The sequence below is a fragment of the Epinephelus moara genome, chromosome 8 (genome assembly GCF_006386435.1).
Source record: "Epinephelus moara isolate mb chromosome 8, YSFRI_EMoa_1.0, whole genome shotgun sequence".
In the NCBI taxonomy this organism is placed as follows: Eukaryota; Metazoa; Chordata; class Actinopteri; order Perciformes; family Serranidae; genus Epinephelus; species Epinephelus moara.
The window spans coordinates 38,922,274-38,940,365 of NC_065513.1; the positions used below are offsets into that span (position 1 = coordinate 38,922,274).

At 40.1% G+C, this 18,092-nt stretch overlaps 1 protein-coding gene and 1 long non-coding RNA gene across 2 annotated transcripts in view; one reads left to right on the forward strand and one right to left on the reverse strand.

The window, feature by feature from the left end:
- LOC126393875 (uncharacterized) overlaps window positions 1-16,125 on the forward strand; it is a 39,883-nt gene extending 23,758 nt beyond the window's left edge. Inside the window, exon 4 of the long non-coding RNA XR_007570310.1 lies at window positions 15,969-16,125. This is a non-coding gene — a long non-coding RNA (uncharacterized LOC126393875). The remainder of the gene's footprint in view (window positions 1-15,968) is intronic.
- npffr2a (neuropeptide FF receptor 2a) overlaps window positions 11,226-18,092 on the reverse strand; it is a 37,079-nt gene continuing 30,212 nt past the window's right edge. The window contains exon 4 of the mRNA XM_050050279.1: window positions 11,226-14,021. Coding sequence (XP_049906236.1) covers window positions 13,169-14,021 — 853 coding nt within the window. The 3' untranslated portion in view covers window positions 11,226-13,168. The remainder of the gene's footprint in view (window positions 14,022-18,092) is intronic.

The following is an 18,092-nucleotide window of genomic DNA, read 5'->3' on the forward strand; positions in this document are numbered from 1 at the left end:
AGAACAAGGCAGAAAAGAACTCAATCAATAGAAAGGTTGTGTCGGAAATCACTCACAATACAGGCTGTATAGTGTGTTGGTTGGGAAAGATATGACATTCTGGTCATGGCTCTTTGTTGAAAGTAATTTCAGTTCAGCAGTTAGTGGCTTTGATAACCTTTCTTAAATTTGTGTGCGAACCCTCAGTGCACAGCTGGACTCCACTACAGTATAAAATGACAAGTATATAGTGAATGATTTCAGACAAAGCCTTTTTGTTTCCCTTGTTCTCCTGTAAATAAATACACTTTTGCATCTTTTTTCATAGACAAAATGGTAAACATATAGCCCAATAGCCCAGTATTTGTTGAAATGAAATAACACAACAACAGTATGAATTGTATGATGAAGAAGTTTTCACTGTTTCACAGATTTTTAAAAGAAAAAGACGTCTTTCAAAAGAAGGAAAGCGCCATGCCGGGACGAATTCAGCACAGATATTGATCTAGTCAGTTCTTCCCATCCTTACCATTATCACAAAAGAACAGAAATATTTCCACATTTCTTTGCAAAATACAGTAATAAATAGAAAGGTGTTTTGCTTTGCCAGCATTCCAATTTATTTGATGGCACAAATTAAGTGGTTGCTACATAGTCAAAAAGAACAATGCAATAGAGTCAGTCAACCTTAAAATAGCTTCTAGCTTACGAACAGTCTCCCTACTGGGTTGTCAAAGGGGATTTGGCTGTGATTAGTCATGTTCTGTTCCATTCTGCTTCCAAAAACCCCCTAAATGAATCATTCACTGACATTTACATTGACTGTGTTATCAAAGTATTGACTGTATTCTGTATAAAACCTTTCTTTTTTGTCTGTTTTTTCTTAAACTTCTCTGTTTAAATTGTGTATCATGATACTGGTTCATAATCTAGCAACTGGTCTGAATCAGTGTGTCAGACATATTAAACTGCAGATACCCAACTAAAACTTAATATGCAACTGAAAGTTAACGGTGCTTTCACACCTGCCCTGTTCGTTTGCCCCCTAAGTTCGCTTCGTTTGGGCAGGTGTGAACACAGCTATAACACTCAGGTGTGCACCAATAGAGACCACCCTTCAAGAAGGTCTCAGTCTGGTTACAAACGAACTCTGCTGCGGTTCATTTGTGGTGAGAACATGATCCGACCTGGATCTGAACCAACTGCAGTCACATGACACATTGTTTGGGTTAAACATGAGCATGTTACAGTCCTGGAGGATTATTAATGTGCACCTCCTCCTGTACTGCCTTAATATGCACATTCAGCACATCCAATGCATCAAAACATTGTTTTCTAGTTGGAGCCGCGCCTCGTTTTCAAACTGTATGGTTTGACTAAAATGAACAATGACAGCAATATAGTCCACGATGAGCAGCGCTAAAATCAACCTGCGTAGTTGTCCCTCCATTGTGACATTAGAAAGTGTCACATTTATCTTGCAAGTGTACTCTTCTTCAACGTTTGCTTTACTTCCTGGATTTTTCCCACATGGAAATTCTGACCAATCAAGAGCAGCTTTCTCACACAAGGTATTTTATCTGGTCCAGTTGTAAATGCTGCCGTGAGAACACGAACCAACTCTAGGCAATTATACAACTTTATAACAAAATTAGTCCTTGATTCAGACCAAAGCAAGACAACACAGGTCTGAAAGCAGTTTAACATTAAACCAACTACAAACACACTTAAAAAAAAAGTGGATGACAATTTGAAAACTTTCCCTTTTTCTTTGGTCGCTGACCACAGTATAAGAGCTTTAATTCCCTCTGAGCTGTTCTGATACATGAGCAGGCCTGGTGAAGGTTCGGCTTTCTATCGTGGTGTTCTTTACCTTCACCTTGTCTGTTGTTTTCAAATGAATCAGAACACCTCTTTGTGCATTGCTTACATTATGCAACCGCAGCCAGTTTGTCAAATGCTCTATTGTTACTGTTCACCTCACAATTGTAAAGATGAAAGATAAAGCAGTTTCTGTCATGTTAATTTTCCAGAGTTGTAAAATCCTGTCTGTGGTAAATACAAACGTTTGTGCAGTGTTTGGGCGTCTTTTAAGTCTTCAGATGCATTAACCTGTAATCCAAAGGGACTTCCTGGATTTTATTTCATCATCTCACCAGTATCTAAACAACACTAAGGCAGGACATATGTATTTAAGCAGTTAGATTGCCATGAGCATAACATAATCCTAATGAGATTAGTAATCAGAATGCTTTTCTTACTTGATTTCATTGCCTCCATCAGGCAAATATAATATCGAAGTCCACGAAAGTAAATGCTATCATTAGACCCACTTTGTATTCCACAGTGTGTCAAAGATTTCATTCAAAATCTGTTTGAAATTGTATTTAATTATGAGAATTTGTTTCTTACCAGAGACACAGCAGTGAAATCTTCTTATAATTAAATTCTTGATCCTCTTTATATACAGCAAATTACATCAGATCATGTGCAAATGAAATAGTAATTATGCTGCAAAGCAGTGGCATTCACAAGCCTTTGTTGACACTCTGAATCTTGACGATAAATCTCACAGTTATATTTTTTGCAGACAATCACAGAGGTAATATATACTGTGATGAATAGCCCTTCACAATTAAATAGGACACCATTCACTTCCTTACTTTCTATAAAAACCTACTATCTCCATTCCTGTAAAAACAGCAATCTGCAATTTGTGTCCCAACAAATAAATCTTAAAAATTGTTATTTTTGATATTATATAAGAACGTGTAGGTTCAGACACAAAAAAACACACATGCTAGTACACAAGATATACACGTGCAGACTATACAAAGGTACCAAGAGTCTCTAGATCCCCAAAAGGAAATTCACAGTAATGTGTCCATACTTAAAAACAATGAAGCAGAGAGAAAAGTTTTTTTTCACCACAGGCACCAAGAAGTACAAATTCATTACATTCATTACTGAAGTGTCACACTTTACATTTTGTTTGTGCTGAATGTCTCACAGGCAATGCTCATAATGCCAGCAAGTCTAAAGGTGTTTTAGATTATTATAGATGCCACTGACTTTGGCAGCAATAAATCAATGGAAATGGCTGCTTAATACAGCTGTTTGAAAACAAACTAAAAATTGCAACAAAAATGTTTTTTCAATTTTAATTACTCTCTATTTTGGTTTTACTATAAAGTAGAAAATGCTGATTTAGAAGCTGAAGTTGTGAGTAGCACTGGGTGTTGAATACTGTATGTGCACCTATGTGTCCTTAGTATCAAAAAGTGTTGAGAATTGGAAGTTGGCATCAAATAGTTGGTCTGAATTTCGGGCTTGTTGACTTATTCTTTGATAGCTTTGTCCTGATCTAAATCAGAGAAAAAAATATAAACTTAATTATATAAAATGATATAGAAATTACATAAAAACTATTTATATATGCTGTGGACAAAATGTTCTTTTTAAGAAAGACAAAAGTATTAAGGGCCGTTCACAGGTTGCATCTAAAAATGCAAGGCAAACGCCAGCTCTGCGGCTTTCATCCTTTAATCCAAGATACTTGGGAGGTTGTGTTTGCTGTTACTATGCAACCAAAATCTGTGCAAAGCCATGACTACAATGATGATGCGAAAATTTAGCAGTCAGCTCACTGACAAAACTACACAAAATCAAAACAAAGATAAATAGATTTCTGGCACCGTAAATCATTGACAGCAGGCTGACCTCTCAACCAAATGTCGTGACGTCCCTAGATGGAAAGGCTGAAGCAAATCCTGTGGAGCTGATTGGTTAATACTTATCACATGACCTGTGGTGTTCTTGCTACATTCGAAAATGTTGAGATTTCTCCATCTCGGTGCACCCATTGACTGCATAAAATAATGGACGTAGCTACTATGATGTTACCCGTTTTGAAGCCTTGAGCATTTTAGCTGTCGCCGTCTTGTTTTTCTGGAGCCAGATGTTACCTTATTTGGACGAGAGGCTGGAGCTGTGGAGGAGTGACGGTTGGATCTGACACTGACTGTAGCGACACTTCGCAGAAAGCCTATCACTCAAACGTCCCGCCTTTAAATATGCATATCTTTAAGCCTTAATAAAATGTAAACTATGAGTTATAAAAAAGATATCTATAGAGACCACAACCCTTTTATGTACCAGGCTGTTAGCATGTTTATTTCTGCTGTAGAGTTTGGCATTTTATCATGAAGGTCAGTGAGGATTTACTCTGTTTTGGAGCCAGCCTCAAGCCTCAAGTTTTTGGCACTTTGCATCGTTTTAATTCCTCAGCCTTGGAAGGTGCTACTAGGTTACACAACAGACACGACCAAAAAATACAGGTGCATTGCAACGAATTTGCCCCGTGACAGCTTTGCTTTCGGTATTAAGCGTGCTCGTCAGATGTCTCCATTTGAAATTATAAATGTGTATGTGCAAAAGACACAGCATGTGGATGGCCCCTTAAGCAGTGGCCTATGATGTTACAGGAAAAAAAAACCTAACCCTGACATATTTACTTTCTCCAAATATGGGATCATAAAACTGACTTGACCTCCCTGATGTTTTTTAACACTCTGGCTTATTCCCACTTTAGGCTTGTAAATGCTGGACTTCTGATTACTGGTCCCACTTTGGATCCTGATTCTGAGCTGGTAAATTACCCTGATTTCTATAGCTTAACTTAAAATATCAGAAATCTAAGCTACATTCAATTGATTCAAAGGAATTCAGATTCACACCCCAACATGACTTGTGGCCCACAATGCTTTGTAGCGTACATAACAGCACTCACAAATGCATTCAGCATGTTCAGTAGCCTAAAGGAATTGCATCTAATTATAAACTGGATGCATGAACAGGGTTTCCACATGGTCACTCAGCCAGAAAACCACAGCAGGATAAATTCTGTAGGAGTGTATAATAGATAATAGCACTTCCCCCAAGTGAACAGCACTATTCAGTGAGGAGGTGTGAACTGGCTCTTCAAAAAGGGGTCAAAACAGGGTCACAGAGGAGTTTCACAACTGCATGTGTTAATAAGCACACCCGAAATGGAGACAGGATGCCTCCAAACCGGAGAGGTCAAGGTCTCACTGCTGGGCGCAGTAACAAACCACGGCAGGATGAGTTATGAGCACAAAAAAGAAGGGTGTGAGGGTGTTAGAAAGCCATGTCTGGTGTCATGTTGGAGGTCTCCTGGAGAAATGGCAGCTTGTTTGATGATCCCTGTGGTGTTTCTAAATTCACATTTATTTCATAAGCATTGAGGCTAACTTGGTCTAACAATTCGTACCCTTAGTCAGTAGGGCTGTAACGGTACATGTGTTTGTGTCGAACTGTTCGGTACGCGACTTTCGGTTCGGCACGACCCTGTACCGAATTTTGTTTTATTTTAATTCCGTTTTTGCAAGCCGAACCATTTAAAATATCTAGTTCCCCGACGGACATAATTGAGTGACGGACCGAGTCCGACCGTAAATCTCCGCTTTCACTTTGTGCAGCGCATTCTCGCATTTTGACAACATGGCAAGTGAGCCTGACGAACCTGAAGACCCACCCGCAAACCTTAAGTCCTCCGTTTGGGAACACTTTGGTTTCAGGGTAAAATACGAAGATGGAAATAAACAAGTTGACAAGACAAAAGCAGTGTGCCGACACTGCAGAACAGCGGTCGGGTATGTACTTGGAAACACGTCTAACATGCTAACGCATCTAAAGCGACACCACCCGAGTTTGAACGTTAACCGGCACGACTAGAAAAAGCAATCTGGTGCAAACTACGAGAGCGTTTCCCTGACCATCGCGCTAAAGAAATAACCAACGCCATTGGAGTTGAGTAAAATTGTTTAAGCTGCACTTTAGATATAAGCATGTTTTGTTTACTGTACTTTAACAAAGTGGGAAAGCTAAGTAAGTTCCTAGTAAAACTGAATCTGAGCAGGCTTTAAAGCTGACCAGCTGCACTATACTTTTTGTTTTAATTGAGTAAAATAGTTTAAGCAGAAATTTATATTTATATTCTTCATTCAAAAAATGTGTTAAAAAAACAGCAGGATTTTATTTTTCACTTTTATATTTCTGTATTTCTATATTTTTGTGTACCGTTACACCCCTATTAGTCAGGGATGGCCAAACTACAGCCCGCAGGCCAATTGCAGTCTGCTGCCCATTTTTAAATGGCCCGCGGCTAATTTTTCAGATAAAGTAGAATATGGCTCAAGCATATTTATAATAAATTGCACTGCCCAGTTTAAACACAATGTCACTGTCATCTTAAACAACTAGGCTACCACTAGCAAGAACTGCCATTGCACTTAATTTGAACTCTCAATGTCGCTACCTCTAGTCTCATAAAAACATTCCCTCAATAAACATGGTGGCAGGCCTAAAATTTTTGTATTATGTGGGCACACTAATCAAACAGTTTAGTAGTGTTGTGTAGTACTTTTGATAGAAAATTAATTGGGCTTTCCTAGTCCAGAAACACTGACTTTCTTGCTGTGTAACTGGTTGAAAACTATGCATTTACTATTGTTTGTATCATGACTCCTTTTATTTTTCTGTTTAAGGCCCACAAATGAAAAAGTTTGGCCACCCCTGACCTAAGTCACGTGTCTCTGATGAGTCTCATGTTACAATATTTGACCCCAGTAAATCTCATTTTACACCAATGTGCCAAATGTCACAAAGGCTAAAATGCCCGAAGCCTGCAGTCATTTGTAAAAAGCTTCCTCCAGTTGATTTTGACTAGTACTTGTAGACGTCGAATGATTAGGACAGTGATGTTAGTGATAAGATTAGACGTGTTTGCTTATGACAAGTGTTAAAATCTTGTAGTGCTGTCTGAGCCATTTCTTTCCCCTATGATTAGTTCGTTTTGTGTATTTTTTCTGGTCATTTATATACAAAAGCAACACATTGATGGTACAATTATGAAAGTAGTTAATATATCAAATCATAAGGCCTATATCAAAACAAAACAGAATCAAACATAATGTTCTCTGACCTAAAAAAAAAAAAGGTGTATGTTGAGCCTGAGCTTATTTTGCCCACCTATACCCTTAATAACAGCAGCAGTGGCAGTGATCCCAGCGCAGAGCTACTCTCAGCCATTCAAACAATTAAAATCTGCAGTCAAAGTGCTCAACTAATGGCTCAGATGATTTGGCCCTACTTTACGTCTGACCTGTCACACCTCACGAGCAGACAAATGGCCTAATGTACACAGCATCCAACTGCGTCACGCTCCAGCTCCATCACAGCTGCCGTCTCCGAGGCGTGAAACTCATTTGTGAATGTATAGAAATGCCTACTGGCAACTGACAGGGATTAATTTTTAATGGTGTGTTTAGCTAGTTTATGACTTTATATTCACACACACAGAGTGTGCTTTTTTCTGTTGATGAAGTCAGAGAGACAGATGGAGAAAAGTGAGTGGCTCAAATGTTATTTCAGTCCTCTCCTGCTCTGTCAGCCCTACTGTGTTTTAGTGCAGTTGAATTCACAATATAGTTGTCCTTGCTTACATATTTTTCTGTTTCTGTTGTCCAATAATGAACCAAGTATAAAATTTTGTGGCAGCTCATAACTATCACAATATGCTGACCAGCAGCCATTACCAATTTGCTGATCTGCAGGTGATATCATTGTTTAATAATCATGGAAAATAAACAAAATTAGAAGTTAATGACAGCAGCTGTGCCAGGAGGTTGCCTTTATTAACATTTAAAACCACACGAAAAAAAAATAAAATCAACTAAAGGTTGTCTTAATCAAGTACAACCAAACAGCATCTGTCAGCACATCTAAATGAGCTGCTGTATTTATGCTTGCAAAACAAAAATAATGTCAGCAAAGCACGTCTCATGAAGAACAGATGTCCCACTTCTGAAACGTTTCCAGTGGACATTGAAATGTGGTGCAGCCAGACACTGTGTACACTTGGCTTACAACTTGAAAATTGAATTGTGCTATAGATCTGCAAACGATATATGGATACCGTATGGCGCTTTGTCAGTGTCCAGAAAAAGCTGTTGGGTTTTGCAGATAGAACAGTTTACTCAATCTGTCACTTGCTGTTAATAAATTGTGCATCATTTTTACACTGCTGCTGTCAGCACCCATTAGGAAATTTTGTTTTGTCTGACTTGGCACTGATGTTTCACTCAGCTGGTTGTGCCACAGAAGAAAAACTGATGATAAATTAGGTGAAGCAAACAAAAGTATTTGTTTAAACTGCCTAGAATAGATCACAATCATTTTGTCTTTGAGTTTTTACTCTTGCACTTTAGATTATGTTAAACTGTTTTGAACCCTCTGCCACTTGTTGCTGCTTATGTAGCAGCTTTCCAACACATCCTGTTGCCTTTTGTCTCTCTGTAGATGTATGAACACAGCCTCACACTGAACAGCTGACACTGTTTTTCATTGAGTTAACCTTAATTATCCGTGAAGCGCAGCTCTTTATTTTGTCTGTTTAAGCAAGATGTTTGTGTTCACAACAGGTGAGAGCAACAACAAGCTGCAGAGAGTCCTCGCTAGAAAAAATTGGGGTGTAAAGGTTCCTATGAACAGAATAGTGTCATTAGTACACTGCGACTGAAAAGACAGAAGCACTAAGGACCTCCAGTATGGCTGCCAGATAATGTACCATGTCACTTTGCTTTTTGTACCTTCATTCTCAAATTAGTTCATGACTGTGTTGTTAGAGAAATGCATTGTTTCTGGTTCTTACACCTTTGCTGTACAAATTTTCCAAATGGACCCCTTTAAAAATGTATTAAACGCCACACCAACAATAGATGTTTAAAGTATGTAAAACACCTTTGACTCAAAGGTTGTCTGGTTCACTACCCTGCAAGAATTTTTCCCTAATAGCCAGTTCACAAAGACAGCTTCACATTATCACTTGTTATCTAAGCTTTAAACTCAGTCACAAATACTTACAGCGGACGATAACATGTTTTGGGGCCAATGCATGCCCACTGTTTTCCCGTTTACTGTACGAGTTAACTGCACAAGACTGTTCAAAAAATAAAACAAACAGCAAAACACTTTCAGATTTACATGGCACATTCGTAACAGGCTCATGAGATATTCATGAACAAATAATTTTAAATTCAGCATCATTATACCTTTTATGTACATGTTTACAGAGCAGATTTCAGAATAAAAGCCTAGATAAAAATAATTTGTAAGTAGTTCACTCACACACAATCAGAATCACAGTTCTCTTCTAAGCTCAAAGGTTTTTCAAGACAGGTTTAAAAAAAATAATGAAAGCATTAACATGCGTGTCACTTGCAGAATTGGCCTTTTGCTTTTGTGTGCAAAAGTGTGCAAGATTTCCTGCCTAAATGTCTGTTTTATCATTAAAATAAGCCATAATTTAAATGGCTACGGTGAAGTAATTTTAAGTGACTCAGACTAACGATCTTCAGTTTCAAGTAACACCTTTATAATTAAAGGTTTTGCAGTTTCACACCAGCAAATCATTGTCACATCAATTGTAAGACATTAGTTTAATTGCCAGGAATAAAGCAGAAAGCTGCCTGATGAAGAGCATAATGCTCGAAACGTCACTTCATTAAAACTTTAGCACTGGATCCCTGCAGTGTGCGAGCTGTTTGTTTTTTCATCTCAGGAGTAAAGCAGACAGAAAAAACATTTAGCAGCTTCTATCAGCCTCTGTGCTACACCTCACATTGTGTACCACTGGTCTGGAGTAATATTTGCTGGATTGCTTTAGCCTGGTTCCAAACCTTAGTAGCATTTCATTGTTGTACTTATTGATGGTTGTTTTCCTTGGTTGGAAACACAGTCGAGCCAGCGTGCCCTGGATTTAGGACAGGGATGGCACCTTCTTGGGTCATAGCCAGACATACAGGGATAGAACAATGGCCACAAGTGTGGATGAGGCTGACACACTTGAAAAGGTCTTTGTACATCAACTCACAGATCTGTGTATTTCTTTAATTATCATTGCATTGTTGCAAATGTTAAGCGCTCTCAGTAACTGCTTCCCCCAGCTTCTGTCTCAACTAAAAAGGATGTTGGCTGCGGCAAAACAAATACATCCCCCTCTCAAACAGAAAACTAGCAGACTCAAGGCAAGACATACAGTAGGGCGCTTACAAATTAGGTACCATGATTCGTACTGTGCCTGAGTACAGTTGCCCCCAGCCCCCTCATTGCCATCCATTCCCAACACTCAGCTTTCTTTAGTAATTTTATTCCATACCTGAGTACACTTGCATCATCATCTACATGACATTTTTGTTGTGCTAGAGTGTGGCAAAGGGCGCTGCAAACAGTGCATTGCTGCCCCAGGGGCCATCATCAGCAGGGACCGGCGGAGCAGCAAGGCGCAGCTCTGTTGCTGGCCAGAGGAGAAGCCACTGCTGTCGAGCTCAAAGCTTTCTGCCTTCCGCCAGCAGAAGCTCCGGGGGCCTTTGACTGCAACTCAGTGTAAATATGAACTGTACTTGAGATGACCTTTTCAAGTGGACTAGGGCACGGCTTGCCATACTGCACCAGTATTCACACTGATCTAACAAAGTGAGCTTTGGGGTCATGTGTACTGGGATCTGGGCCCAGGTCATTGAAGTGAATACAAACACAATTCAGTCTGATAATCAGGCTTGGATTGCTTTATGGCACAAAACAGTGGAAGGGTGTATTTCGTCAGCTTCAGACTAAACTAAAACCGGTCTATACTAAAACCGACACAGGAACAGTGAAATGTGGATTTAAATAATCCTTACTATTTCAGTCCCATTCAGTTAATTGAAAGCAAAAACTTTTGTCCGAGAGGAAGCTGGGACATGTGGCCTGAATTTTGAGAAGCACCAGCAACAACAGTCTTACTGGTGTGAGAGGGTACAAGTGGTCTCCGACATTACAGTAATTACACTACCATAAATGTAACTCTTTAATCAGCATAATGAATCTTAGCCATTGGCATGCTGTCAGAGCCTCATATGCTCCAAATGCTAGTGATTATTCTTCATTAAAATGGCAAAATGCTCAGATCTACTTGCCAGATGCCATATTATCCCATAATGAAGACAGAAAACCCAAAGGATGTTTCAACTTTTCAGAAAAACTGAAAAGATAAAGACCTCTGTTTCACTCTTCACAGGCCATTAGCTGCTGGCAAAACAGTTTCAGTAGACTAGTGCTGCCCCAGACTGAGAATTTTCCTAGTCGACCAATGGTCGTCATTTAGGGCCATTTGTTGACTAGTTACTTGCATGCTTAAAATATTATTTTAATGATTAAATGATATATTTTGGAGGTTTGAGTTGAAGGTGTGAGAAAGAATAGTATCAGTAACATTGTTAACACTGTATTACATTACAGAGAAATACAAAACCGTACTAATGAACCTTCATTAATGTAGGCCTATATTTTATCTACAAGTGCACGTCACACACTGAGCGAGCCGCCTGTTAATGACGCTGTGGGCTAATGGGCATGTAGCTACTTCCATGTTTCAGATGATACGTCATGTTTGTAGTCGACCAATGAAGATGAGTTTACATATCACCTTGGGTTCGTCCTTCACCTTCTCAAAATGATCCCACACTTTGGATTTCCTGCCCGACATGTTATTAACTAGCCTGTGGAATAAATGCAGGTACCAGCCCTGGAAATGAGGGGCCGTACACATGCTGCGTCTTTAACCGCCTGGAAAACGCAAGGTCAGGCGCTGGGTGCTGCTCTTGTGCCTTTTTTGTGCCAGCTTTCAAGAGCATAGTGGCAGGTTGCGTTCAAGGTTTAACAAGCATTGTATAGCCTGTTTACCTGAAATCCTGAGTGCAGAGCTGATCTTCTGCCAGGCCCTGTTTATAAGTGTGTCGACCATCGTCCATGGGACAGATGTATGATCAATGATCAACTTTTCTGTATTTATCAGACTGAATATTTACAGAAGGGAAAGATATCTGTCGGCTGTGATTGGTTTGTAACATGACTCCTGTCTGACTGCTGTGCGTGGCCACTTCCTGTGTCTGTCCTTTCAAATTAAATTCCCACATGGTCCAGTCATATAGGTTTTGATTTATTTTGACAAGGCACAGCTCCTTACAGAGTTTCACTTTTTTTCTTTTTTTTTTTTTTCTGTGACTAAGTGACCAATGAAATCTTCCCGACTAATGACCTTTCTGGTCGACTAACATTTGGGTGACTATTGGAGGGCAGCCCTACAGAAGCCTGGTACATTGCCTCACATTTTCCTCACAAGAATCAACTATTCAGTAGGAAATGTACATTACAGCAGTGTAAGTAGCCTGAAAAGCTGTAAAATAATTTGTAATCCTGACTTACTTAAGACTGAGTTACGTTGCTAAGGGTTCATTGTTGTTATTACGTTTAAAAAGTACAGTATGGCTACAGTTTAGAGGTAGGTGGGCTTATTCTCTGCAGTCCGTCAGAAATGCTGCTGTGAAAATCATCCTAACAAAATAAAAGCCTTGATCAAGTTCAGCATCCCTCTGAAGAATTTTGTTCTCTGAAATAAAAATGTGGTTGTGTAAAAGGCCATTGTGATACTTGAAAAAGTGTTACTTCAACTTGTGTTGCCATGCTAAAGTCTTTGATTTGTTGTTGGAGCCCTTTTGAAATCTGCTCTGCAGACATCACTGTACATACATGTTTGATGCATCTCTATACATTTATACATACAGGTTTTATAAGGTACGTCATGGAGCAGGACAGTAGCCTGTTATCAATGCAAGTTATGCAGTCCAACGAAATTGTTTTCCCTTTGTTGATAATTTCAACAGCACATCCTGCTGCCATTTTTAATGCGGCACAATATGTGCAACATACATTGTGTGGCTTAAAGGTGATAAGAAAAGGTTGACAACCAGTATTTTCTTTCCAAGTTGGCAATTTAAACATTAGTTTTGGATATGTATTTATTTCAGGAGCAAACACTGTGAGGTATCCTTCTGCGTTGATTGTTTCTATTGTTCGCAGGTCACTCAAAACGATAAATTACAGCTTTACGTGTAATCTTATCCAATTTTGTACTTTTGTTTTGCCTATTTTATTTTGACAGTTTTGAAATTGCCTCAGACAAATTACACATGTACAGTCAGTGGAGGAACGATGTTAAAAAGATAAAAACATTTTTTCTTGGTAAGTGAACACCTTTGCTTATCACCAAGAAGAATATATCTGTGTCTCCTCAAATAGACACTGCGGTCACACCACCACTGCTGCATGATGCCTTCTCCAGGTCCTCCATGACCAAGTCCTGTTCAGTGACGTGATTGGGTCGCCTGGAAGAGGTCTTATCCAGGCTGTTGAGAGAAATAGGCTCCAGGGACGTTGGTGCATTATTAGCTGGCAGCACGGAGTTTCCCTGAAGCCTGTGCGAGTAGGTTTTCCTCCGCTGTCCGTCCGCAGTGCACAGGCTGATCTTAAACACAGCTTGAAATCCTCTGCGGAAATTCTCATTGAAGAAACCGTAGATGATAGGGTTGACACTGCTGTTGAAGAAGGCTAGCCAGTGGGCAAAGGGATAAATGTAAATGTTGATGATCCTGTACTGCTGCTCAGTCAGGCTGGCATAGTCGCTCAACATCATGAGGGTCCACAGAGGTAGCCAGGAGAGGATGAAAAGCAAAGCAACTATTAGAAGCATTTTAATCACCCTTTGCTTTTTCTTTGACACAGTGTGGCGGTTGTCGTGCCCCGGCTTTCCTCCCGTTGGGACCGCTGTTTTGAAAAGCGTAATGCCAATCCGGGCGTACATGATCACGATGAGGGAAAGAGGAGCAAGGTAGATATTTGCAAACAGGACAGTGGTGTAAATCTTCCTCATATCCTGGTTCGGCCAGTTCTCTCTGCACCAGTAAAACGGGGTCGTTTTGTTGTCATACCCCAGTAACACCCGAATGGTTTGCTCCTTGGTGACTTGTAGCATCACCCCAGATGGACACATAATGGATATGGCCAGAACCCAGATAATGACTATTATCAAGGTGGCTGTGGATATGGTCAGCTTTTGCTTGAATGGGTAGACAATGCATCTGAATCTGCAAAGGGATTAAAAAGAAAAGACTGGATCAGGAAGGTGCATTAAGACATTTAACCTGCTTTTAAAAATCTTTTCCACATGAAGTTAGTGACAGCAAAGAGCATTTACTTCAACATTAACTGATTAGAGTCACTGTAAATAATGAAGGGACACATTCACAGGTAGGGCTTTTCCTCTGGCACTTTTGGCTGCACTGAGTCAAATCATGCAGCATTGATTTGTGTTTCCATTGTCCATTTAATCGCACAGAGTTGTGCTGAGCCACGCCAAAGGTGGATCTCAGGAGTTGGGCCAAAAGCATGCCCTAATGCCTCCAGGCAAGTAGTGTTGATGTCTCACTGATCTCTGACCAATTATCTTACCCCCGTTAAACAAGCATGTGTTGTAAGACTAAACTGATGTTCGTGCAGGAGACCAGAGAGAAATACGTTTTTTAAGTCTTTGTGTGTAGCTTCTTACAGAGTATCTGTGATTTGGAGTTTAGTTTTAATTTAATCTTCACTTAAAATGCTACCATTTCAAAGTGAGGATTTAATTAAAATAAGTAATTCAGAAGCAATGTGGACATAGAAATCTGATTTGTTTCCTATCAGTTCTGGCCCACTTTCATTTGTGGTCCTAAGTCCGATCAAACAAATTCGATCATTTGCCATTAAACCACTGTGACAACGGTTTATATTGGAAAAATTGTGTGTGTTTCATGTCATACTTCACTGCACAGGAGCAGATCATTTATCATACAGTGTCAGAGCTGTCTGTTGAAACTACAGAAGGATGCAGAAGCCGTACTGCTGCTGTGATAGGCTGCCCCGATAGCTAGCCAATAGAGCATGACTGCCAGACACTTTCTGAAGCTTTCTGATGTGGCCCTAGACATCTTAAAGTTCTGGAGGAAATGTGGTTCTCGGTGAAACCCTCCACATCGCAGCCCCACCACTCCTGACTCCTCCCGCACCTTCACCTCTCTCCACAGAACCACAAGCTGCTGATAGAGCTGTGGCTTTTGCGTTTCTTTGTCTTCTCACTCCTATGCCTTTGTTCCAACGGCTTATAATTCCAAGCCTCTATAGTCTGAAAAAAAAATCCTATTTTACGACAGCTCGGTATCTCGAAACAAACGAGCCATGTGCCCCTTCTCAACATATGGCAAATTGTCTTCAGACCTGTGCAGCAAATCATTCTGACGATGGATGTTTGCACCACTTTGTCATTTTCCCCCCAAATGCTTTTGTCTCAAAAATATGAGTTTGTGTTGTTGTTCCAACGTGCATGTTTGTGATGTTACTGGTTGCATGTGAGGCGTGTCACGGCAGAGATAACTTCACACTGATGTCAGATATGGGTCACAGAAAAAACTGGAATTGAGCATTAAGCCTTGTCCTGCAGGGAGGAACAGAACGAGCAGAAACAGCCACCATGAGATGGTGGATGAAGAGCTGCAGACAACAGGCTTTTACTGCTCCTCTGATGGCAGCTCACCTCCAGCAGGTCAACTTCTTTTACCTGCCGTGCTTTGTGATGGAAAAACACTCACAGCAAAATTACAGAACTTTTAGCCATGGATCGGCCTGCTGCTTTTAAACTTGATTGACTCAAGAAAAGCGCACTGTCAGTTAAAGGCGTCCCTTCAAGCGGGTAGCCCTGTTGTAATGGAGATGCAAATCCCTGCTGCTCTGGGCTGTCAAGCCAACTCAAGCCAAGCCAGCATGTGTGTGAAAAAGCAATAATGGAGGGGCTGTTGTCGGGAGACGTGGGGTCACACTTGTATAGATGTTACAAACAGTATTTATTAAGTAACAACGAACAATTAAATGAAAGCAAATACACAAATTTTGACTGTTGGACTGCTGCTCTCACTCTGGTACACTCATGTTCAGTGTTAAATAAAGAACACTGATGTCTGTGTTCATGCTTAATTTCCCATTTTCCTGTCTGTGTAACGCAGTTTTTACCGCAGACTGACATATGAACCTTCTGTGACCCTGAGGACATCTGGGGCTGGCCTGTTGACTGTCCCAAGAGCCAGAACAAAACATGGTGAAGCAGCATTTTGTTATCATGCAGCACAAACCTGGAATAACCTAGCTCAAAACGTGCCTTTTCTACACTGCTTACTCCACCCTGTAATGACTGCAAACTTATTGTTAAACTCAGTTTTAAATCATTTTAAATAAGCTTTTTATCTTTGCACCTCTTATCTGCACTCTTGCTCTTGTTTTTCTTTAAATTGTTAATCATTTAGTAATTAATTTTACCTTTTATATCTATTTTTCTCTTTACTCTTTTATTGTAAATCTGTATCCTTATTCATGTTTTATATTTTATTCCTCTGTAAAGCACTTTAAATTGCCCTGGTGTATGAAATCTGCCATACAAATAAAGCTGCCTTGCCTCGCAAATCAATTTTAAAACATCAGGAGCATAATTAACCTAGATCTCCTTGATACCATCACTGTGATCCATGACTAAATCAGCAACTGTTTATAAAAAGGTACATAATGTCAACAGCAAACTGTGCACAAAGGTTGTTTTTAGAAAACTGTTTTCACAGTGGATATTTTAACCGGTTTAGCATTGCTAAAGACACTCTGTTCTATTCAAGAGTCCCAGTGTGATTGTGAGCAAGCATGCACAATACCAGGATTCTGAAATTAAAGCAGCTTAATGGAATTCAGCCATTGTTAATTTCATTATTTGTACTTGTGCTTTTCTTGCTGTGACATGTCAAATTGTCATCCATGAAAGAGCCTATGGTGTTGAACAGCTTGTGGAACATTCGAGATTTTCAAGGACTGTTGTTTTGAAGGTCTGTGTAATTTTTCTTTGCACAGCACTGCTTCCTGAGCCTGGGAGGAGGGAGACAAACAGCATGGAAGTTTGCACTGAGATCAGCCTCAAATGTTATTTAAATTCTCCCGGAAGTCAACTGTACATTTTTATATTTGTCGACCCGCTGATACAGGCGTGCTCTCTGTATTTTTCCATCTGCATGTGTCTCCCTGCAGTTGAGCAGTGCAGTGTGTCTAAAGTTGGCAGCCACAGTCAGTAGTAATAACAGCCTGAATTTTTTATCATGCCTTTCAAGGGCCCCAAGGACGCTTTACATACAGGAAGGCAGAACGAATCACACACCAATAAGAAACTGCGATATGGCCCATAAGCTGTGACTGCTATTGGGGTTGCTACTGTAATGTGCTTTCTGGCCTTCCTTTTGACGTCAGAGCCATTGCTGCTGTCACTTTGCAGAGCTGAAAACATGTATGAGTAACCACAGCAGTGACCATCTAGCCATTCTTCTTTTATTCTTATTCTTATATATTCTTATACTGTCAGAGACATCTTACCTATTGACTTTACTAAATATGTTTAATTAGATATGGAGTTGATACTTGCATGCTCACTTGGATAGATAGGTTTCTATTAATCCCAGCAGAAAAATCCATCTCCACAGCAGCTTAATGCAAAATAGACAAAGATATTACACAAAACACCTACACAATACTAATTGGCAATAAATTTACAGCTGCACATGTATACTTATATGTGTAAGTGACATGCACACGATTCCAAACTAATTTCACGCTTAGTGATTTACCAATGAAAACATTGCTAACCTGTCCTCATGCAGAGACACAGGACAATGTGTTCACTCTGTACAAACACTCCTATAGATCGACCCTGGGTTGCTGTTATAGGAGCTTCCTGTATGATGTTGAACCCCATGTATCTCTGAATCAGCCATCACTGTCAGACACTATTCATTTTTCAATTTATTGTCTGAATGGATAAACATAATTCTATAGGATATGACTCATTCAAGAGCCCAGCTCAGTGGCCTGGTGGTAGAGTGTCCGCCCTGAGACTGGGAGGTCGTGGGTTCGATCCCCGGCCGGGTCATACCAAAGACTATAAAAATGGGACCCAGTGCCTCCCTGCTTGGCACTCAGCTTCAGGGGTTGGAATTGGGGGGTTAGATCACCACATGATTCCCGAGCGCGGCACCGCTGCTGCTCACCGCTCCCTCAGGGGATGGGTCAAATGCGGAGAACAAATTTCACACACTCAGGTG